The 22,010-nt window shown below is 67.1% G+C and overlaps 3 protein-coding genes across 9 annotated transcripts; all 3 read right to left on the bottom strand.

The window, feature by feature from the left end:
- Positions 1-1,147: 1,147 nt before the first annotated feature.
- Positions 1,148-11,708, bottom strand: PDE4C (phosphodiesterase 4C). Of its 5 annotated transcripts, none has more exons than XM_042794521.1 (18): positions 11,659-11,708; positions 11,017-11,066; positions 10,202-10,410; positions 8,277-8,339; positions 6,187-6,375; positions 6,067-6,103; positions 5,882-5,946; positions 5,684-5,733; positions 4,928-5,040; positions 4,690-4,783; positions 3,929-4,104; positions 3,748-3,846; positions 3,512-3,676; positions 3,320-3,419; positions 3,081-3,235; positions 2,857-2,979; positions 2,467-2,649; positions 1,148-2,394 (listed from the first exon to the last, which is right to left on the bottom strand). In XM_042794521.1, the coding sequence occupies exons 2-18, from the start codon at positions 11,056-11,058 to the stop codon at positions 1,882-1,884; spliced, it is 2,376 nt and encodes a 791-aa protein (XP_042650455.1). In that variant the 5' UTR covers positions 11,059-11,066; positions 11,659-11,708; the 3' UTR covers positions 1,148-1,881. The 5 variants fall into 5 exon arrangements, with proteins under 5 accessions (XP_042650455.1, XP_042650454.1, XP_042650456.1 ...); XM_042794520.1 differs by having other exon boundaries at positions 11,017-11,197; positions 11,659-11,694; XM_042794522.1 differs by lacking the exon at positions 11,659-11,708 and having other exon boundaries at positions 4,928-5,037; positions 11,017-11,281.
- A 249-nt stretch (positions 11,709-11,957) lies between these two features.
- On the bottom strand, positions 11,958-15,976 carry LOC116965939 (leucine-rich repeat extensin-like protein 5). Of its 3 annotated transcripts, XM_042794536.1 has the most exons (4): positions 14,660-15,971; positions 12,779-13,552; positions 12,174-12,319; positions 11,958-12,073 (listed from the first exon to the last, which is right to left on the bottom strand). In XM_042794536.1, the coding sequence occupies exons 1-4, from the start codon at positions 14,715-14,717 to the stop codon at positions 12,026-12,028; spliced, it is 1,026 nt and encodes a 341-aa protein (XP_042650470.1). In that variant the 5' UTR covers positions 14,718-15,971; the 3' UTR covers positions 11,958-12,025. The 3 variants fall into 3 exon arrangements, with proteins under 3 accessions (XP_042650470.1, XP_042650471.1, XP_042650469.1); XM_042794537.1 differs by lacking the exons at positions 11,958-12,073; positions 12,174-12,319 and having other exon boundaries at positions 12,439-13,014; positions 13,081-13,552; positions 14,660-15,976; XM_042794535.1 differs by lacking the exons at positions 11,958-12,073; positions 12,174-12,319 and having other exon boundaries at positions 12,440-13,552; positions 14,660-15,974.
- Positions 15,977-16,579: 603 nt separating this feature from the next.
- JUND (JunD proto-oncogene, AP-1 transcription factor subunit) lies at positions 16,580-18,001 on the bottom strand. Its single transcript, XM_042794533.1, has one exon. The coding sequence runs from the start codon at positions 17,801-17,803 to the stop codon at positions 16,862-16,864; it is 942 nt and encodes a 313-aa protein (XP_042650467.1). The 5' UTR covers positions 17,804-18,001; the 3' UTR covers positions 16,580-16,861.
- Positions 18,002-22,010: the final 4,009 nt, after the last annotated feature.

Genomic DNA, 22,010 nt, shown 5'->3' with positions numbered 1-22,010 from the left:
GGGGGGCTGGGGGGAGGGGAGGAGGCTCCCCCCTCCCGGCGCGGTGGTGGGAACCGCCCTCCTCCCTTTTTGCAGCGCTTCGTGGTGCGGTCCGGCAGCGCTGCGGGGGCTGGGGGCTGAACCATCCCCGCCCCGGGCGGGGGGACGCAGGGCGGACCATTCCCGCTCGAGGGGGGACAACCATTCGTCTGCGCTCAAGGGGGACGAGCCTTCACAGCCTCCCCTGTCACATTGACCCCCTGTCGCGACGGCCAGCTCGACACACACCCCCTCCCTTTCAGGCTTGCAGCCACAGGCAGACTGACCCCATCCCCTGACCTTGCTGTGAGGTGAGGCCCAGTGCTCCCAGTCCCCAGCCCAGCTGGGGCGGCCATGTCCTCCCTCGCCCTGAGGCAATCAGCAGGGATTAGGGGGAAGCAGCATATGGCGGCATATGGCCCCGCCGGCCCCGGCTGCAGCAACACTCCCTCGCCCTGGCCTGCCTCTGCCCTGCCCAAAGCCCGGCAGGCCCTGGGCGCGTGGGCTCTGCCACCTTCCACGGTGCACGGGTGCTGCAGCCCCTCAGCCAAGCGAAGCGGGGAAAAGGGCTTTTTTTAACCAGCAGGAGGGAGCAGGGAGCCTCATCTGCACCCGGCGCACGGCCCTGCTCCGTTGGGAGACGGGGGTGCACCCACCCGGGAGGTGGAGATGGCGCAGAGCCACCCGCCAGCAGCACCCAGCGCTCCTGGCCCACCTGGAAACTGGGTGGACTGGGAAAGGAGCATCCCACAGCGCCCAGTGCCGACAGAGGCGGGCGCTGGGGGAGAGCTGGCAGGGCCCCACGTGCCCTGGGCAGTGCCACGGGTGGGGACGTGTTTGCGGATAGAAATCATCATCATCGGGAGCAATGCGGAAGAGCTGGGGAACGGGCTCCGCGCCGCGCCAAGCCGGCGATTAAATATTTACCTTAGCTGGTTGTGTTTGCCGGTGACGGAGCGACGTTTCCAGGGAGGAGCTCGCTTTTGTTCAGACACGGAGCAGGGCCCTCCCCGGTGCCCAGCAGGGACGGGGCCGCCAACCATGCCGGTCCCTGGGGACATTGGCCCAACCGGCACAACCACAGCTCCCGTGGCAGCCGCGTGGTAAAGAGGCGCTTCCGAGGCTCACGTTTGGGGCGGAACAAACCAGGTTTAATTTCTGGAAACGTGAAGGAAGAAACAGAAAGGACCCAGGTGCTGCCCGGGGCCGGGGAGGGTCACACCGCCCGCCGGGGCCCAAAGTGCAAAGTACAAACGCAGCATTTCGAGTGCAGAAACGTGTCTTTCTGCCACAGGAACGCGTGTGCGTGCGCTGAGGTGAGGCTTGGATTAAAAAGTGAGCTACAAAAGGCTTTAAAAAGTGGACCTGTCCCCAAAGAAATAAACCACGGGCTTGTGGCCGTGCCCTGGTGCCTGGCCGCGCCGAGGACCCTCGTGCTGGGGGCTGTCGCCAGCACCCTTCGGCTGCTGTTCTGCGTGGGGCCATCCGGAGACACACCAAAATGCTTTTGGCTGTGCCTGGCCCTGTGGGGGACCTCTTTCCTGGAGGCCTGTGGGGCATGATGTCCCCAGGGCCGGGATGAGGCAGGAGCACAGTGTCCCCAAGCCCTGCCTGAAGGGGACAGGGAATTTTCCCAGGGGACGTGGGGTGGGAGCTGGGGACAGTCAGTGGGAGAGGGCGAGCAGCGTCCTCGTGCCCATCAGGACCTGCCCAGCTCCTGCGTAGGGACACGCTTGGGTCCTTCTGTGTCCCAATGGTGACAGTGCTCTCCACTGCCAGCTCTCCCACTCCCCCCAGCACCTGCTGGGACAGCACCCAGTCCCACGTCCCCACGGCAGCGAGGGGACCCACGGGCTGGTGCCGCTACGTGCCATGGGGCAGGAATGTGAGGTTGCCCTCTGTGTCCAGGCACATCCCATGGCTGCCTTCGGGCCCCAGCACTGAGCACCCGCCGCCACCACCGTCCTTCGGCAGCGTCCCCTCCAGCGCCCGCCGGTTGTCCACGTCCCTGGGGTGGGGGACAGGTGAGTCCTGGTCCCCGGGGTCGGGTGACAAGTGCTCAGTGTCAGCCACCTCCGAGTCATCTGTGGCTGGTGTCTTGGAGCCACTGTTGTCCTCATCCAAGGGGCTCTCGGCCCCCTCCGGCTCCGTGTCCGACTCGCCCTCCTCCTCCAGGGTCAGCTCAAACTGGAACTTATCGGTGGTGGCGCGGGACGCTCCGGGTCCCTCGGGTGGTGGGGATGGGCTGCGTGGGATCATGCTCTGGTACCATTCCCGGTTGTCCTCCAGCGTGTCCAGGATCTCCTGGGCATCGGGGTGCACCAGGTCGGCCCATGTCTCCCACAGCGGATGGGCGATGAAGTCTATGAAGCCCACCTGTGGGGAAGGTAGAGCTTAGCCCCCAGCCCGGCCCCGTGACTCCCAACCGGCCCCACACCGCTGCCCCACCTGGGATTTCTCCACCGAGGCAGTGTGCTTGTCGCACATGGGGCTGATCTCCATCCCCTTCTCCCGCTCCCAGTCGCCTTGGCGGAAGAACTCCACCATGATGCGGTCGGTCCATTGCCGGTAGAGCTCCAGCGGCTTCGTGGGGTTGCTGAGGTCAGCGCAGTGCACCATGTTCTGCAGGACCTGTGGACACAGCCGTGCCATCGCTTACCCAAAGCCCTTTGTCCCCCAGGGCCACCACCCCTGTGCCAGGAACCCCTAGTTGGCCATGGCCAGCTAGGGTTGGGAGAGGTGGTAGCACCTAAGAGGACATCCTGGCAGCCCTGGCCAGAACCAGGACCAATGCCTGCAATGCCAGGAAAGTTTTCCCACCCATGTCCCCGTGCCCACCTGGATCCGGTCAGAGTAATTGTCCAGCAGCAGCACCCCCAGGCTGGTCACCTTCTTGGTTTCCACCATGGTTTTCAAATCCGCCAGCAGATTCATATGCTTGGACATGTCTGTGGCCAGCACCTGGGCAGGCCAAGCCGGGAATGGGGCTCAGCCTGACCCCACCACAAAGCCCCCCAGTCCAGACACCCCACCCCAGGGTGGTCCAAGCCCGCCCCCCGTACCATGTCAATGGCCATTTTGCGGAGTGACTGCCTCTGCTTTTTGCTCAGGTTTTGGAAGATGTCGCAGTTCTCCTCCTGGAGAAGCTTGAAGCCCACGGCCAGGTGGTGGTTCTCCAGCACTGAGGCGTCATTGTACATCAGCGCCAGCTCTGAGTCTGTGAGACAACACCGGTCACCCTGGGGTGGACCCCAGGGTCCCCCCACACCCTCCCCAGCTCCACCCCTGCACCCCAGCTCACTGGTGTTGATGAGGAACTGGTTGGAAACACCGGGGTGGTCAACATCATGGATGGCACTGGCGAAGATGGCAGCCATGATCTCCAGGTCTGTGAAGACAGCCTAAGAACGGTGGAAAAAAGGTATTGCGGATGTGTTATGGCCCCACCAGACACACGTGGTAGCCTCAGTGGCCTTGGGTGACCAGGGCTCACCTCCAGTGCAGGCGTGGAGAGGAGGACATGAGTGGACTGTGCCACGTCGGCGGCATGGATGTTATTGTGGTAGGCCACGTCGGTGTGGTAGTGGTCCTCCAGCGTCAGCATGTAGGTGATGAAGGTGTTGACGGGGATGCGGAAGGTCTTCATCAGGTCACGCTCCTGCGGGGAGGCAGGAGGTGGCTCATCCCCATCCGGGCATGGGGACGAGGACATCCCGTTGGGACGCTCACCTGGAAGATGCTGTACATGATGACCGTCAGCGGGCGGTTGCCCGAGTACTCGGCGACTTTAAACACGTTGAGCCCCCATTTGTTGGTGTCCTCTAGCTCCTGGGGACCAGAGGGACAGAGGTCCATGCCGGGCCAGCACCAGGGACCCCACGGCCGGCTGGGCCACCCCCGCGGGGCCCACCTTGGCCAGTAGCTCCTCCTGGTCCGTCCGCACCCCGAAGCGGGGGATGCCGGCAGCGGCGAGGCTGGAGCCGTGCGTGAGCTTCCTGACGCCGCTGATCTGGGACATCGGGCGCTTCCTCCGCTCCTCCTTGTCCTTGCCCAGTGCCGAGGGGATCTCCACCTCATGCTGCTTGTCTGGGCCGACGCGAGGGGGACCGTGAGCAGGGCAAGACCCCGATGTTCCCTGTCCCCAACAACCCCCCAACATCCATCCCCCTCCCCAGTCATGTCGATGATGTCAGCTGGCACGGAGAACACCGTGATGCTGTGGCAACGGTGGGGGCTGCACAGGGGATGCCCAGTGCTTCCCCTCATCCCCCCCTCCCCAATACCCTGCACGGGGCCACCCGCCTGCTGTGGCACCCAGATCCTGCCCTGGGCACCCCAACAGCCCCAGTGTGCACCAGTATACACCAGCATATCCAGGCAGGACAAAGGCTGTGACACCCCCATGGTAGCAAATCCCACAGGGACACCTGAGAAAGCCCCTCTCTGCTCTCCCCACCCCCCCCCCACCCCCCCCATTTAATTTATTTGAAAAAAGCAAGAAGGACCTGCCGCTGGCACCGTCCTCATGGGCACCCAGTGCCACAGGATTTGTGCCCAGGTCCCTGCGGGCACGAAACCCACCCTGCTGCCAGCAGAGAGGTGACACCAGCTGGTGTCCCCAAGGTGTGTGTGTGTTGGGGGGGGGGGGGGGGGAAGGGGGGGTGTCCTCACCCAGGAAGGTTCTGGAGATGTACTCGGAGACCTGGTTCCCCGAGCGGCTCGTCTCCGAGAGGTGCGTCAGCTCCCGGTTCAGCATCCTTTTGAACTGCGGGCAGTGGGCAGGGCTCAGTGGTGCGGGGGGCAGGCAGGACCCCTGGCTGCCCGTCTCCGGTGCAGGGTTGTCCATGCCCCCACCCTCCACCCCTCTGCCAGGAAGATGTCAGGGGGGCTCCACGCAGGGGACCCTTACCTTGTTGGAAGCCATCTCGCTGACCGAGTGCCTGGTCTGCAGTGTTTCCAGCTGGTCCAGGCACCAGTCCAGCTCCTCCAGGGTCTCCCGCGAGAGCTTCTGGTGGGCATCTTCTGCCAAGGGCACCCGTTGGCTTGGCAAGGGTCCTGCCGACGGCACGGCCACCCGGCACGGGGGCACCCCCAGGATCCCGGCCGCAGCACCCCGAGTCCCAGCGGATGGCTGTGCCGCACCGAACCCAGGGGTGCACCAGCTTGGCTGCTCACATCACCCCCTGAGCGGGGCGGCTGGGAGCACGGGGGGATGCAGGGGACTGGCCGGGGCTGGGGGTCAGGGTCGAGCATCCCCAGACAGCGGGGTTCCTCCCCGGCACGCCGTCCCCGTCGCACGGCAGCCCCGGCACGCGGCGTGTCATGCCGTCCCCGTGGGGTGACGGCCAGCTTGGGGGCAGCCGGGCTCCCGCGGGGCCCCGCTCACTACCAGGGTTTTATTAATGGAAGGTTTGACGTCAACGGGAGCCTTTCCACCGCCGCCGCGGCGCGGAGGGCGGCCAGGCGGGAGGAGCTGCCGAAAACCAGACATGGATCCCAAAGGGCAAAGCAGCAGTTCTGTCCCAGATGGGGGCGGGGGGGGGGGGGGGAGTGGGGGGTGGCGGCCTTGCTGCACCCCCAGGGCCCAGTAGAACTCATCCCTAGGGATATAGGGACAACCAGCTCACCCCCAAATCATCCCCCCATCTTCCCCTCTGGCACTCACCGGCGAGGCTGGCCTTGCTCCCGGAGGGCAGGCTGCTGCTTGACGCTCGCCTGTAAAATGGGGGGGGTGGGGTGTGCTGAGCAGTTGGGACCCCCCCAGGGTGGGGTGTGTGTGGGGGGGTGTGTGTGTGTGTCCCTTTCCCATGGGTTGGAGCCCCCCACCCAAGTGAGACCCTCGCTTGTCCTACAGCCGACTCACTTGACACCAGCGCGGTCCTGGAGGTGGGTCAGGTTGCTCCGGACGGTGCGGAGGCTGGCCAGGACCTGGGGGGATGAGGAGGGGCTGGGGCCAGGTGGACGCCCCCCCCGGCTGAGGGACACCCACCCCGGCGTTGGGTGCAGGGACGTGTCCCTTCCTCACCGGGGCACAGGGATGGCACCTACCTGGGCAAACGGTGTGACGATCATGTCTTCTCCATGCCTGTGGGAGCAAAGGGAGCATGAATTTCAGGGGAGGGGGTCTTAGGGGACTCGGGGAGGGGGGACACAACACCACACACTCACAGGTCACTGGCGATGGAGGAGTTGCGGGACATGGCTTTTGGGGACAGGTCGTAGTCGCTGTCGGAGCGGTAGAGGAAGGACTCGCGGCGCTGGCCATGGGTGAAGGTGCCTTGCAGGACCAGCCCCGCGCCTGGGCTGGCCTGGGGGTCCAGCGTGCCCCGACCCGGGGGGCCATTCTCCAGGTCAAAGCTGCAGGGGGGGGGATTAGGGACAAGGCTGGCACGAGGCGGGTGGCCCCGGGGACCTCAGCCCACAGGTGCTCTGGCACAGCCCGGGGGATGCTGCCAGGTTGGCCAGGCTCTCCGTGCCACCGTCCGGCTCAGCCCAGCTCACCCCGGCTCGGTGGCCCCTGCGGTGACACCGGCCACCGCCCCGCCTGGCCCCGCCAGCTCCTTCAACCCGGTGCTGAGAACAGACACAACTCGGTGCATGTGGACCCCCCTCAGCACCCCTGCCAGCACAGTTTGGTCTGGGGACACTGGCTAGCAAAGGCGGGTTGTCCCATGTCACTCAGGTGGGACAGGACCCCCCTGCCCTGAAGCCCCTGGCTCCAGAGACCCCAGGAAGAGATGGATCCTGCCCATCCCGTCCCCTCCTCGTCCCCAGCACCGTGGTCCCCGATTGTCCCAAGTCCTCAAAAGCCTCAAAGCCACCATCAGCGCTGGCTTGGGGTGCTGTGTCCCCAGGGAGGGGGGACAACAACACGGTGGCATAGAGCCAGGGGACATCAAAGGACAGAAACCAAGAAAGCCAAGCCCAGACCCTTGGGGACACGCTGGTGGCACCCCAACCAGAGCCACCTGGCAGCTGTGCGGGTCCGTGGGGGGGACACGGGATATGGGGACAGGGACGGTGGCCCTGCGGTGTCCCCGTGGTGGCCACGACCGTCTTGTCCTGCTGGCCCTGGGGTCATGGGAAAGGCTGCACGCCGGGACGCAGTGAGGGCCACCCAGCTCCTGTCCCCCTCCCGCTGCCATTGACGGGGACGAGCCACCCCAGAGCACTGGGCAAACTGGGAAAGCGCGGATGCCACCGTGGCCACCCTGTCCCCATCGCGCTGCTGGGACCCCAGCACCTACCCGATACAGGAGTGCCTCCGGGACGGGCACCGGCTGCCCGGCAGCATCCCCCGGCCCCGGTAGTGGCACCGGCTGCCCTGGTCCCTACGGCGTGACCGTCCCCGGCGGTGGCAGAGCCGGCCAGGCACCGCGTCCCGCCGTCCCGCAGCCCCTTGTTTTCCTGCCTCTGCTTCACGTCCCCGATGGTACCGGGGACACAAAGCCGCATTGTGATGCCCGCGTCCATTCCCGGCTCCGTGCCACCACCTCTGACCCCGCTGTCACCCCGGGGGGACAACCCCGAGCACCCCGGGGTGAGCTGGGGGGACATGACCCGCCACCAAAGGGCTGGTGCCGAATTAACCCCCCTCATTTCAGCGACGGGCTGGCAGCATTAATAACTGCCGAGTGGTGCCGGATGGCGGGGCGGGGGGGGGAGGACTGGGGGCCGCTATAAATAGATGCTGTTGCTGCTGAGGAGGGATCTGCTGATCCCCACGGCGCCCACGCAGGTGGGGCCAACCCCCACCAGCACACCGGAGCGTGGGCAGGGGGGCACCCCAAAACAAACCTTATATAGCTCCAATGGGGGGGAAAAAAAGGGGGGTGGTGGGCAGCGAGGTGCCTGGCTGTGCTGTGGTGGGTGGTTGGGTGCTTTGCTGGGCCGAGAAAAGCCCTTCTGCCCCACAGCCCCCACCCTGGTCCACCCCCCCCAGCCGTGGGGCAGGCGCTCAGTGCACCCACTGGGTCCCTGCTTGGCCATCGCTGCAATGAGTGCGGCCGTGCTCAGCCATGCTCAGCCCCCTGCCCGGCTCAGCCCATGACTGTGTGGTGACACCCCCCCCCCCCCATATATCCCCTGCTCATCCCCTCCATGAGCCCACAGCCCTGGGGACGTGTCACAGCATCGAGAAGTGGGGGGGTCCACAGTGACCCCTTCACGGTAGCGCAGCCCGGTGCCTCCTCCCGCTCAGCCACGCGGCCCCGTGTTGGGGACCCTCCAGCGTGTGTGTGTGTGTGTGTCCCCCTTACCAGAGGGGATGCGCCACGGTGAAGCGCCGCTGCAGGCGGATGCTCTGGTTCATCAGGAGCTTCCTGAAGAGGACGGGGGAATGCCGGGGGGAATTGCAAGGGGAAGCCGCCGGCGAAGCCCCCGGCGAGCGGTGCGCGGTGGGCAGCATGGCCGTGGCTCGGCAACCCCCGGCGCGGGCGGTGAGGCCACGGTGCCCGCCGGTGCAGAGCAGGAAGCGCACGGCCGTCCCAGTCCCGGCCCCGGGAAACTTTCCATCCCCCCCCTCTCCCGCCCGCTCCTGGGAAATTAAACAACTGTCTGGCTCCGGCAGCCGGCACATGGAGCGGGTGTCCCCCCCCCCCCCGCCTTCCTCCCCGCCGCCCCGGCTGCGCCGGCCCGGTGTGCACCCGGCTGGCTGGACACGTGGCCCCTCGCTGGCCCCGTGCCACCGGCCGCCTTGCTGTCCCCAAGGCGGCAGCTGCTCCCGAAAGGACAGGGGTGCAAAATGCCACGCTGAGCTCCAAGTGACCCGGACATATGGAGTGGCCGTGCCGCGGTGCCACCGAGGGATGTGGCTGAGCCTGGAGCATCCAGGACGCAAGGTGTGGCTGCATCACGGTGTCACGGAGGGACACGTCTGACCCTGGGGCATTGTGGACACACGGTGTGGCCACGCCACGGTACCACGGAGGGACACATCTGAGCCTGGAGCATCCTGGACACATGGTGTGACCATGCTATGGTGCCATGGAGGGACATGGCTGAGCCTGGAACATCCTGGAATACACAGTGTGGCCACCCCACGGTGCCACGATGGGACACAGCTGACCCTGGGGCATCCTGGACTCATGGTGTGGCCACCCCACAGTGTCACGGAGGGACCCCTGAGAGCCAAGCCCACCCTGGGGCTCCCCTCGTGCCACTCCTTGCTGCCTGCCGTGCTTGCTGGCCAGTGACAGTGGCACCCACAGGGGAGCCATGGGCCCGGCCGTGGGAGCTGGCGCCTGCCCAGCCTGGCTGGATACCCGCTGTTCCCCACGGCCACAAAAATACCCGGCAGCTGGCGGGAACCCAGGAGGGACAGCAACAGGGCCCCCCCTCCTCCGCGGGGACCCCAAAACCCTCCGGATAGGGGTCCCGGTGGCAGGGTCCCCCTCGCTTCCAAAGGACTGCAAGCACCATCATGGGGACACCAGGGCAGAGGGACACTGGGACAGAGGGACAAGAGGGGACGGTGGGGCGGGGGCAGAACCGGCCTCTCCCCGGGCTGCAGGGCAGGACTGGCCACAGGACAGCCAGTCCCTGTCCCCAGGACAACCAGTCCCTGTTCCCTCATGGGCTGTGGCTGTCCCCACCGGACACGTGTCTGTGTGACAGCGAGTGACACCGGAGCCAGGTCCTTGGGCTGTGCCAGTCCCAAACTGTCCCTGCAAGCCGGGCTGGGACATGCATGGGGCGGGGGTGTGGGGGGGATGAAATGGCCCAAAAATAACCGTGCAGCAGAACGGTCGAGTCCCAGCGGGAGAGACCGAGGTCACCTCCGGGCAGGGCCAGGCCAGCGCTGCGGTGACAGCCGGCTGGAACAGGGGTTGGGGACACGGGGATGGGGACAAGGAGGGGCTGAGGAGGATGAGGACAGGGATGGGGGTGACAAGGACGGGAGGTGGTGGGGACAGACGGTGAGCAGGATAGACATCCCCAGAGATGGAGCAGCAGGGATGGTGACAGAGGGGTTTGTCCCAAACCCGGTGGTGTCGCAGCGGCCGCTGGCACCCGGTGGTCCGCCGGTGCCGGTGCCGGTGCCGGTGCCGCCCCCCGGGGCCGCTGTCCGCCCGCCGGTGCTGAAACCGGGAGCGGCACCGAGGGCAGGACGCTGTCCGGTAACCCCATCCCGGTGTCCCCGGGGCGAGCAAACACCTCTCCCCCTCCCCCGGTCCGCTCTTACCGGGGGGGTTCGGACTCGTCGCCGCTGCTGGGGCCGCTCTCCTCGATGGTGAAAACCACCCGGGTGGCCTCGGGCTCGGGGCCGCGGGCCCCCTCCGCCAACCGGCAACCCAACGGCGGCAGCAACGGGCTCCCGGAGAAACGGCGGCGAACGGCGCCCAACGCCGCTCCCGGTCCCGACGGGGCGGCTTCAGCGGCGTCGCGGCAGCGCTGCGGGGAAACGGGGGGCGGTGGTGAAGAAGGGGGGGACACGGGTACCGGGGAGCTCTGCCGGGGCGCTGCCCGGTGTCCGTGTGTCCCCCCGCACCCCATCCCCTCCTGCAGCACCGGGGGGGGGGGGGGGGGGAAGGTGTCCCCCCCCCATCACCGGGCGCCGGTAGCGCGCGGGCGCCCCCTGCCGGGCACGGTGCTGCGCTGCACCCCGGGGGCACCGGAGGAGGTGGGGGGGGGGCGGGGGGCGGACACTGGGAGGCATAGGGCCGAGGGCACAGGCGGTGTACCGGGAGCGGCTCGCTCCATAGAGCACGGAGCCGCCGGGAGAACCACCCCCCCCCGCCTCCACCGGAGGGAACACCGGCCCCAGCCCCCCCCCTCCTCCCGGGACCCCGCCGGAAAAACCCCCGGAGCCGGCGCGCAATAACGCGGAGGTGAATAATAATTAACCGCCCATTAAGGGGATAATTAACTCCCGCTGAGCGCCGCCCCATCCCGGTTATTGCCACCCGGGGGCCCCGCGCTGGGATGTTCGTACCGGGGACACCCCCCCACACCCCGGGGACACCCCCCCCCCCTCCCCGGTCCCGGTCGGGGTCTCACCTCCGCGCCGAGGAAGGGGAGCGCCGTCCGGCTCCGTCGCATCGCTGTCCCTGCCGAGGGGAGCTCCGGGAGCCGCGGCCGGAGGGGACTCGGTGATGGGGGGACAACCCCCCCCCCCCGTTTTACCAGGACCGAGGCCACCCACGGGCCAGGACACGGGGGTTCCTCCCACCCGTGATTTCTGGGTGCCGGGGCTCAGCTGTGGCGGCTGCACGGGCTTAACCCCCACCTCTGCTTTGAGGGTCCCACACTGCCCCCCCCCCCCCCGCCACAGCCCCCCCCACTTCCCCAGTGTCCTCGAGGGCTGGACGAGGTCAGGCCACCCAGGATGGCGGGGGGGACGTGGGCCCGAGGCCACGGGGATGGCCCCCCCAGCACCCATCAAGCCGTGAACCCACCGGTACCACGTTAACAATCAACCATGGGCACCCGTTACCCACCGTCCCCGCAGGAACCGGGGCACACCGAGGGTGGCTCAGCTGGTTGCACCCATGGACCCCCCCCCATCCCCTGGGGCTGAGCCCCCACACCCCCCCAGCTGCCACCGGGAGCAGTTTCAGCCCCATCCTGAGGGATGCTGAGTCCCGGCACGGGGGGGTCCCTGCTGCCACTGGCCCCCCGCCCTCACCCGCAGCCCCTTACCAGCACCCGGTCCTCGCAGCGTGCCGTGGCCCCGGCCGAGTGCAACGGAGCAGAAGGAAAGCGACGTGCGTGCCTGGCCGCGCGCTCCCTCCCATCCCACCCCGCCGGGGGGGTTGCGTGGCCCCCACCACCCTGCACACCACTGTCCCGCACCCAGCACCCACCCTGCCCAGCCTAGGGGCACCCCAGGGCCTCTAACCCGGTACAGGGGACCCCCGAAAGCAGTCGGGGCCTCCCCCAGGACTGGGGATTTTCCCTGGGCAAGGTGCAGAGTGGATTGCAAACGGGAAACCAGAACCTAGGGCAGCAGCTTCTTTATTCAGCAGCATGGGGAGCCCCAGGAGGGAAGGGGGTGCAGTTTGGGGGGTCACCTGGGCATATGGTGGGTGATGGGGGACCCATCTGTCACCTTGCTCTAGGGAAGAGAGAGAGAGAGTGGGGTGAGCACCTGCAGCCCGGCCCTGTAGCCTTCCCCCCACACACACCCCCCGCCCCGTAAATCTCCCCAAACGCACCATGGGCACCTCGTCCAGGTGGCGGAAGCGGGGGGTCCCACGCCGGCACAGCCACACCAGCAGCACCGCTGCTCCCCCCGCCAGCACGCAGACGGAGAGGCAGATAGCAACGACCACACCGGGCTGGGGCTTGGCGAGGGGCTGTGCTGTGGGGGTGAGACGAGCGCCCCGTTATCCCACCCCACCACCCCCGGCACTGCCGAGCCTCCTGCACAGCCTCCGAGAACCACGGCAGCTCTTGGGGTGAGAGGAGGCTCGAGACCGGCTCCAGCTCCCCCCAGACCCAGCACCCAGCGCTCATGTCACCCCGACCCCTGGGGGACGAGCCCGAGGCCCCCCCACCTTCCCTGGCCGGGGTCCCGCAACGCATAGGGTGGGGGAAAAAGGGGGAGCTCCCAAACTCCCCCCTCAAAGCAGATGGGGCAGCACAGGGGGGCTCTGGGTGCAGGTGGGGACCCCCACCCCGGAGCACCCCTGCCCCATCCTGTGAGTGCAGCCCCTGAGTGGGGGGTCTAGGGGGGACCCAGGGCTGCTGCTGTGCCCACGGCCACTGGTAAGTATGGGGGGTCCCTGCCTGCACGGTGCCCCCCCAGCCTGGCGCCCACCTGAGCTGCCGGCCACAGTGCCGGTGGCCAGTGTTGTTCTGGAGCTGGCGGCCGCGGTGCTGCTGGGACCGGGGCTCACTGTGGGTGCTGGCGAGCTGGGAGAAGGAAGGGACCCCGGGAGCCCCGGTGAGGATGGGGTGGGTGCTGCTGTCGAGCTGGATGGATGCTCCGTGGCCGGGGAGCTGGGCACGGCTGGCTGGGATGGAGATGATGCCGTGGTCATGTCGGACGGGGATGTTGGAGGTGCTGCAGAGGCCGGTGTCCACGATGGAGATGATGCCATGGTCATGTTGGATGGGGATGTTGGAGGTGCTGCAGAGGCCGGTGTCCACGATGGAGATGATGCCATGGTCATGTTGGATGGGGATGTTGGAGGTGCTACAGAGGCCGGTGTCCATGATGGAGACAGTGCCGTGGTCATGTCAGATGGTGATGTTGGAGGTGCTGCTGATCCTGATATCCCAGAGGGAGATGATGCCGTGGCAGGGTTGTGTGGAGATGTAGGTGCTGGTGAGCCCGGTGTCATGGGCAGAGATGCTGTTGTGGTGGGGTCAGGAGGTGTCACAGATGCCGCTGCGCTTGCTTTGCCAGATGGAGACAAAGCTGCGGCCGGGCTGGACAGAGTTTTGGCCGTTCCCGTGTCAGAGCTCGATGGAGACACGTTGTGTGTCCCCGAGCTGGTGGCTGCGGCTGAGCTGTATGGAGACGGTGACACAGCTGTCCCTGAGCTGCTTAGAGACACTGTGCTGCTGACATTGACACCGTGTCCTGTCCCTAAAGCGTGGAGGAGAGAGCCGGTCAGTGGGGACACGGCGGGGCCCCGGGAAGGGCAGCAGCACCCCAGCTCCCAGGGTTCATTTTCCAGGTGGTGTCACCATACACAGAGGACCAGAAAAACAGGATTTCACCAATGTCAGATCCCAGAAATCCAGGGTCAGGAAGAGCCTCCCAAGCTGTGGTGACACGGGAACAAGCCGAGCAGTGCAGTGGTGGGGGGGCATGTCCCACGGCACACGTGCCAGCCTGGCCCTCACGGCACCCGCCGGACCCCCCTTGGGGTGGGACACGGCAGCGTTTGCCAGGCAGCGCTGGCAGTGCCCTTATCTGCCAAAGTCTTGTTTGCACAAGAGGAGGAGCAGATCCAGCCTGGCGCCACGGAGCGGGACATCGGGGTGAAATGCCCCATGGCAGAGCCGGCACCCAGCGCCAGCACCCAGGGGAACCGGTGTGTCTGGGTGCTGGGGGTCCCCACAGCCACTGGGGCCACCAGGATGGGCCATTCCCACCCCGCTGCCACCCTGCGCTGGGACGGCAGTGAACTCAGGGCCAAGCACCCAGCGTTGGGTGCCAGCTTCTGCGCCGAGACGGGCGAGCCGAGGCACCTCGGGGTGTGTGTGGGGGGGGGGAGGGGAGGGGTGTTGGGGGCCCAGACTGGAAATGGGGGGACTGTGACGCAGCACAAGGTACTGGGGGGGAGGTGAGGGGGGGCCCCCAGAATGCCAAGGCCGTGCCGGAGCGCCCGTGGCACCCGGGAGCACCGCCCGGCCCAGCCGGTTTGGCAGCACCGATCCTGCCCCACGGTGTTCCCCTCCAGCACCCCCAAGGGGGACAGTCCCCAACCCCTGGGACCCCCGAGAAGGGGGTGAAGCCCACTCCTAATGCCGCAGGTCCCCGGTTGCCCCGGGGCCGGGCTGAGCAGGGCAGGACCCCCCCCCCCGGTAATCCCAGAGCACACCGAGCAGTGCAGGGCGCGGGGGGAGCACAGACACCCACCCGCGCCGTAGCTCCCCGGTGCCGCAGGGCTGGACGATGCCACGGACCCACCCTCGGTGCCCACGCCCCCCCCATCCCCTGCCGTCCCCCCCTCCGGTGCCCCGGTACCTGCAGCGAGCAGGGCAGAGGCGCAGCAGAGCAGAAGGCGGAGCGGGCCCCCGGCCATGCCGCCGCCCGGGCCTGGCTCCGCCGCCGCCTTTATCCGCCCCGGGGGAGGCGGGAGCGACCCCGCCCGCGGAGCTCCTTGATGGTCCCGGGCCCCGCCGTAACCCCGGGACGATCCCCACCCTCACGCCGTGCCTCAGTTTCCCCCGCGCCTCACCCCAACCCCGGTCCGTGAGCCCCTTGCCTGCAGCAGCCCGAGGAGGACAAAGGTCCGGGTGGGGACAAAGGGAATTGGGGACACGGATGTGGTGAGACGGGGGTGTTGGGACAGAGGGATCTGAAGATATGGGGACTTGGGGACATGGATCTGTGGGTGTGGGCATGCCGGGATACAGAGATGGGGGGGGCTGGGGGACAAAGGGGTCTAGGGACATGGGGGGGGGGTGTGGGGATTTAGGGATGTGGGGACACAGAGACTTGGGGACAAAAGGATCCGGGAAGAATGGAAACATCAGGATGTTGGGACTTCAGAATGTTGGGACAAAGGGATCTGAGGACACCGGGACTTGGGGACATGGACCTGCAGGTGTGGGCATGTGGGGACACAGAGATGGGGGGGTTTGGGGACAAAGGGATCTGGGAACACGGGGACTGGGACCTGCAGATGTGGGCATGTAGGGACACCAGGACACAGAGATGTGGGGACTTGAGGACAAAGGGATCTGGGGACACGGAGATATTGGGGTGCGGGGAGTTAGGGACAAAAGGATCCGGGAACACGTAAACATCAGGATGTGGGGACGCAGGATCTGCTGCTGGGCTCTGCCGTGGGGACCTGGGGACGCCCCGTCCGCCTCCGCGCCGGAGCAGCACATCCGGGGTGCAGCACGGCCACGCTGGGACGGGGCCGCTTCCGCTCAGCAGAGAAGGGAGCTTCCTCTCAGCAAACCGCAGCCGGCACCGCGCTGGGTCCTCGGGGCAGCCACGCTCCCCCCTTCTCCCCCACGGCAGGGCCCGTGTGCCAGGCTCCCCGCCAGCCCGGCGATCCTCGGTGCCAGCACGGCACGGCTGCCCAGTGACAAGCAGGCCAATCTCCTCGCCCTCAGGGTCACCGTCCCCGAACGCTCCAGGGGAAGAGGGTCCGTCCCTTGGGCGCTGCTGGGTGGGACGGAGCGGGGACCGGGCCTCGAAGGTGGGGGAACGCGGAGGAAGAGGAGGAGCGATGGTGGTGCCAGGAAGCGAAGTCCGGGGAGGCCCAGCCGGGCGCTGCTGGGGTGACCCTGGGGTGCCAGGGCATTGTGTGTGTGTGTGTGCTGGGGGTGTGTTGGTGACACCCCCCCCCCCCCCCCCATGCCATGGAGGGGCTGCCCCAGGGGTCTGGCAGGGCAGCAGCCGGGGCAGGAGCCCCACAGGCAGCTGGGCTCCCTCCCCACCCGTGGGGAGCCCCCCCCCAAGCAACCCCAGACCCCCCCAGTAACTCCAGACACCCCCCTCAGGGGAAGCCCGAGTAACCCCAGACACCCCCCCCCCTCCCCTTCAAAAGGGGAAGCCCCAATAACCCCAGACACCCCCCCCCCCCCCAGGGGGAAGCCCCAGTAATCCCAGAGCAACTCCCGAAGGGGGAAGCCCCAGTAACCCCAGAGCAAACCCCCTCAGCCCAAGAGAAGCCTCCCCCCCGCCAAAATTCCACCCCCCCAACCCCGGGGGGGGGGGGTTAACCAGATTCCTCCCACCTCCAAATCCCCCCCCCCCAGGGACTCCCCTCCCTTCCCTCCCCGCGTCCCCCACCCCCCCCCCCCCCCGTCCCAAGATGGCAGCCGGCCGCGCCGCTTCCTGCCCGCGCCGGGCCCATCCACCTCCTCCCCCCCCCCCCCGCCGCCATCCCCCCCCCCCCCCCCGGCGCAGCAGACAGCGAGAGGCGGGTCTCGGTGTGGCGGGGTTTTACTGGGGCCTGACTGGAATGTCTGGGGCGCGAGTCCCGGCGGGGGCAGCCCGGGCTCTTCCCTCCACACACACACACACCCCCCCCACCCCCCCTTCCCCAACCCGCCCCATCTCAGTCCGATTTTTTTGCGGGGCGGGCGGCCCCTCACCCCCCCCCCCCCCCCCCTCCCCTCCCTTCCCCACCGCGGGGCCCCTCAGTCCGTGCCCGCGGCGGGAAGCGCGAGGGGGGGTTTCCCCGCCCTCCCCGCGGTCCCCCGTGGGTCAGTAAGCCGGCACCTGGTGCTGGTGCTGGGGCAGGAGCTGGCAGCCGCTGTTGACGTGGCTGAGGACCTTCTGCTTGAGCTGGGCGACCTGCTCTCGGAGCAGGCTGGCGGTGGAGGCCAGCTCCGTGTTTTGGCTCTTGAGGCTCTTCACCTTCTCCTCCAGGCGGGAGATCCGCTCCAGCTTCCTCTTGCGGCATTTCGAGGCGGCGATGCGGTTCCTCAGCCGCTTTCGTTCCGCCTTGATGCGCTCCTGCGTGTCCATGTCGATGGGGGAGAGCGGAGGGCTCTCCCCGAAACTCGGCACCTCCGGGACGATCTGAGGTTCGTCCTTTAAAGGGGGAGGCGGAGGCGGCGGCGGGAGCCGCGGAGGCGGCGCCGCGAAAGGACCGGGGTCGGCGGCGTAGCTCACCGCCGGGTAGCTGCTGAGGTTGGCGTACACCGGCGGCTCCGGGGCCAGGCCGGCGGCGGGCAGCTCGCCCGCTCCGCTGCTTCCTCCTCCTCCTCCGCCGCCGCCGCCTCCGCCGCCGCCGCTCCCCGCCGCGCCGCCGCCCAGCTGGTTTTGCTTGTGCAAGTCCTCCAGGGCTTTGACGAATCCCTCGGCGAACTCCTGCTCCTCGGAGGCGGCCGTTTTCGGGTAGAGGAACTGCCCGCTGGTCGGGGTGGTGGTCACCAGCCCGTTGGACTGGATGATGAGCCGCTCCAGCTCGGGGGACGCCAGCTTCAGCAGCCCCAGCTCGGCCGAGCCCAGAAGCCCCGCCGCTTCGCCGCTCGGGGCTTTCAACGCCGCCGCCACCTGCTCCGGTAACGCCATCCCGAGCGCGTCTTTCTTCATCATGCTGCCGCCGGGGAAGGGCAGGAGGAGCCCGTTGCTACCGGAGGACGGGGCGAAGCCGCTGCCGAGGCCGCTCAACACATCATCATGGTAGAAGGGTGTTTCCATCCTCCTCCCCCGCCCGGCTGCGGGGGAAACGGGGCCGGGGGGGGGGGGGAGGGAGGGGGGGGGGAAGAAGACGGGAACGGGGCGAAGCGCCGCGCCGGGGGGGAGGGGAGGGCGGGGGAGGCGCCGGTGGCACCGGCCGCGGCCCCGGCTCCCGCGCGCGCGCACACACGCGTCTGCCGCCAGCCGCGGCCCCCGCGCCGCTTTAAATAGGCGGCGCCGCCGCGGTGACCTCACCGCGCCGCGCTCCCATTGGCTGCAGATGACGTCCTCGCCCGCCTTCGTTTGCATGGAAGGGGGCGGGGCCTTCGCGGCGATGGGAGGGGTGGCGGTGGGGGAGGAGGAGGAGGCGGGGCCACGCCCACTCCTGGCCCGCGCCGTCGCCGGGGCGACCGGCGGGTAAACGGGACAACAGCGCGCGGGCCGCTGGGCTGACGTCAGGGGATTGGGGGGGGGGCGGTCACGTGTCTCCTCCGCGCGCGCGCGCCCTGATGGGCACAAAGGGGGAGGGGCGGGGCGGGCACCGGACGGTAAATAAATAAACAAATAAATAAATAAATAAACGGGGGAGAAGCGGACACCAGGCAATAAATAAATAAATACATAAATGAATAAATAAGTGAACGGGCCGGGCCGCGGGGGCATCGGCGAGACCCTGCGGGAGCCCCGAACCGGCGGCTGCACCGGGGCTAAACCGGTGCCCGGGCGCACCGGGGCCTGCCCGCCCGGTGCTCACCCCCCCCACGGTGGGACGGGGGCCACTGTGGCCCCCCCCCCCCCCCCGCCGTGTCGCGGCCGCTCCCCGTGTCCCACCGCAGCCCCGACGTTTCGCCGCCGTTTGCGCCCCGGTGGGTCACAACCGGGCTTGGGCCGCCGTTCAAACTGCCCAGCGGGGAAGGAGTTAAAGGGCGGCGATGGCGACACACGTCACGGCCGGCCAAGCCCGCGGGCGGCTGAGGGGGTGGATCGGCGTCAGCAGTGACGTCATCGCCGATAACACACACACACCATTCCCCCCCCCCCCCTCTGCGCCGGCAGGATGCGGCCCCCGCCGCGCGGCCCCGGGGGTCCCGGTACCGCTCGGCGTGGGGACAGCGGGCGCGGGGTGATGCTGAGCCGCCCCCGCTCGCAGCCTGATGGTCCCCGGGTGGCGCTAACGACGGGGAAAAATCACGGGTGTCAGCCGGGGGAGGGGAGGAATACACGGACCCGGTGGTGCTGAGGCTGGGGGGGCACGGCGTGGGGCACTGCATGGGGCGTGGGGACAGCCCCGGCCTCGGGGGACACGGGTGACAACCAAAACCGGCCCACTGGGGGGAAACTGAGGCACGTGGGGAGGGAGCTGGGACCGACGGGGACCTTACCCCCCCCCCCCCCCCCAAACTGCACTTAATTAAATCCTGAATAAACCCAGTTGATTAAACCTCAAATAAACCCGAGGGTCACCCAGCACTGTGTCCCAGGTCCTCCCATCCCTGCTAGATCCCAGTGTCCCCAGTATCCCAGCCTGGGGGGGGGGGGGGTGGCAGAGGTGCTGGTGTCCCCCCGGGGGGGGGCCCGGAGCTCCAGAGTGAAGCCACCGTCCGTGTTTTTGCTCCAAACCCGTCATTAGGGCCGCAGCTGGACCGGCAGGTTCAGACTTTCCGTCCTGATGAAACCCGGCCAGGGATGGGGACAGGGACCGGGGAGGGGACGACACAGCTCCCCCCCGTCCCGCCACAGTGACCCCCAGCCTGGGGACACACCCGTGGCTGCCTGCGCCCTGTGGGCACCCACATCTGTCCCGTGTGGGTCCCCACCCCACCCCGCCATCGCAATCCGGGATGAAACGACAACCAGCTTTGGCTGTAGGTGCTTTAATCGGTTGCAGGGAAGGAACAAATGAGCCCTGGGGCCTCCCTGGAAGAGCGGCTGGCCAGCGGCCACGGATGCGAGCCACAAGCCACCCTCCCAGCCACCGCCACCCCCCTGTGTCCCTCCACCCTAGCCCCTCAGGGCTCATCCTGCTGTCCCCCCCGCTTTCCCCATTGATGCTTGGCCTCCATGGCCCTTATCCCCAAACTGGAGACGCCGCTGGTTGCCTCGCCAGCGGCAACCCGCCGATGCCGGCGGCGAGCCGGCAGCTTCATTTACTTAATGAGCCTTTAATGAGGGTCATGATTCAGCTGCCCCTTCCGCAATCCCACCTGCGGGGAGCACGAGCGAGGGCGGTCCCCATCCGCGGATCTGGTGGCAGTGCCACCGTCACCTCGGCTGGGGACCAAAGCTGATCTTCCCGGAGGCATCGGAGCCCCGCGAGCACCCCTTGAGTCACGCTGCGCCTCGCCGCCTGCCAGCTGGGCTATATTTACCCCGGAGCAGGCAACGAGGATTTCGGCGGAACCTCGGCGAGGCACGACGAGCCTCGAGCGGGGCCACCCTCGCCAGAGCATCCTCCTCACACCTCCTAGGGCGCCGGGTCCCCGTGCAGCTCCTGCTCTCCCCATTTCCCCGGCCCCAGTCCACCAGCGGGGCCGATCCTGCTCCGGCCAGGAGCTGGGACAAGGTGCCATGCCACCACTTAACGACTGAGGATACGGGCTGGACCTGAAGGAAGATGCCCACGAGCTCCTGTGGATGTACCCGCATCCTCCTGCCCTCCCGGCACGCCGAAAAGGGAACAAGCAAGAGAGCGTTTGCCACCCCGGGATTTGCACCGCGGGCACAGGGCACACAGGGGAAGCCGCCCCTTAATCATCACCGGAGGGAGGGAGAGAGGAACCAAGCTGGGAAAACAAGAAGTAACTAGCTGCCAACGCATGCCCCCAAACCCGCGCCGGTCCCCGAGGGGCCGCATGGGCCTCCAACAATCAAAAACAAGAATTAAAAAAAAAAAAAAAAAAAAAAAAAGGAAGAAAGAAAACACATTTAAAAAGGAAAAAGGAGGAGGAGGGTTTGACGTGTATTTTTAGTTGCTTAGCGCAGCCCTGAAATATTTCGGCAGCCACTCCCTCCGCGTCGCAGGCGGCTGGTGTGTAACTATTCCTGTGCTGCCTCCCCGGCGAGGCACAGAAGTTATGAGTCACCACGGGGCAGCCAGCAGCGTCGTGCCACAGTGCCAGTGCCAGAGACATGGCCCCGGAGCTGCCACCGGCTCGGCCACCACGAAAATGTCACGGGAAGGGAGCAGGGAGAGTTTCCACGGTGGCCTTTGCTTGGTGTGTGTCCCCCCCCCCTCACCACCGCCAACCCAGCCCGTCTTTCCGGCTGGGACGTGTTCGCCCTGCCAGGCTGTGCACACCCACCCACGCCAGCAGCAAAGCTCAGACCTTTTTCCTCCTCTCTGCTTGTTGCTTTTATCTCGCTCCTCCCTGTTTTTGTTTTTTTTTTTTTTTTTTTTTGTTTGTTTTTTTTTTTTTTGTTTGTTTTTTTTTTGTTTTGTTTTGTTTTGTTTTGTTTTTCAGCCAGGGCTTGCCTCCCTGCACCCCTCCCTGCGCTCCCATGGGGCAGGGTTGGAAGCACACGACAGCCCCAGACACCCGTTTTTTTTGGGGGGGGGAAAGGCCCAAAGCCGGAGCTGAGGGTCGCATCGACGCCCAGGCTTGAGGCCGCTCTTGCACAGAGCCATCTCCCACCCAACCCGCTGCCCTGTGGGGCCAGTTGCCCTCGCAGGGGCTGCGCTGCAGCTCGGGACAAAAATATTCCTACAAGAGGTGGAAAAAGGAAGGGGAGAGGCAAGCAGGGAAGGCTGCTAAAGCCTGTGGTTGTAATTAAATGAAAGCAGAACTTAACGAGCTCCAACGCCTGGCCCCAGAGCTTCTCCAGGAGATAAGGCGTAGAGGACTCTACCCTGAGCCAAAGCCAAAGGTCCCATTGTTGTGGTGAAGATTTATCTGGCCAGAACAGACCCTAAAAATCCAGACAGCGCTGCAGTCGTTTCCTTTTTCACCAAGGCAGCTGCAACACATGGAGTTTCTGTGGCTGGAGGGACGCAAAAGGGAGGGAGCAGGTTGGGAAGGGAAAGTCTGACACAGGGCTCAGCCTGGGCTTTGTTAAAATGCCACACGGGTGTTTACGTCGAGACCGAGTTTCCAGGAGGGAGGACACACGCGCCCCATTCCCATCGCCTGGAACTGGCCCCTTGGCAGAAGCCGGCTCACCCAGGACGGGGCTCAAGTGCTGGTGCTGCTGGTTAACGCCACGCCAAGGAAAGGCGGCCGAAGAGAACACA

This window comes from Tyto alba, unplaced genomic scaffold, assembly GCF_018691265.1.
Source record: "Tyto alba isolate M040663 unplaced genomic scaffold, T.alba_DEE_v4.0 Super-Scaffold_20000042, whole genome shotgun sequence".
NCBI classification, from domain to species: domain Eukaryota; kingdom Metazoa; phylum Chordata; class Aves; order Strigiformes; family Tytonidae; genus Tyto; species Tyto alba.
The sequence above is the reverse complement of the archived record's forward strand: the minus strand, read 5'-3'. Positions and strand labels throughout refer to the sequence as shown.

Coding starts and splice junctions, on each gene's coding strand:
- JUND (XM_042794533.1), bottom strand. CDS start 17,803: ATGGAAACACCCTTCTACCATGATGATGTGTTGAGCGGCCTCGGCAGC.
- LOC116965939 (XM_042794535.1), bottom strand. CDS start 14,717: ATGGCCGGGGGCCCGCTCCGCCTTCTGCTCTGCTGCGCCTCTGCCCTG. Junction 13,553..14,659: donor CTCTGCCCTGCTCGCTGCAG/GTACCGGGGCAC, acceptor TCCACGCTTTAG/GGACAGGACACGGTGTCAAT.
- PDE4C (XM_042794521.1), bottom strand. CDS start 11,058: ATGCGACGGAGCCGGACGGCGCTCCCCTTCCTCGGCGCGGAG. Junction 2,980..3,080: donor GCAAAATGGCCATTGACATG/GTACGGGGGGCG, acceptor TGGCCTGCCCAG/GTGCTGGCCACAGACATGTC. Junction 2,650..2,856: donor ATTACTCTGACCGGATCCAG/GTGGGCACGGGG, acceptor CTGTGTCCACAG/GTCCTGCAGAACATGGTGCA.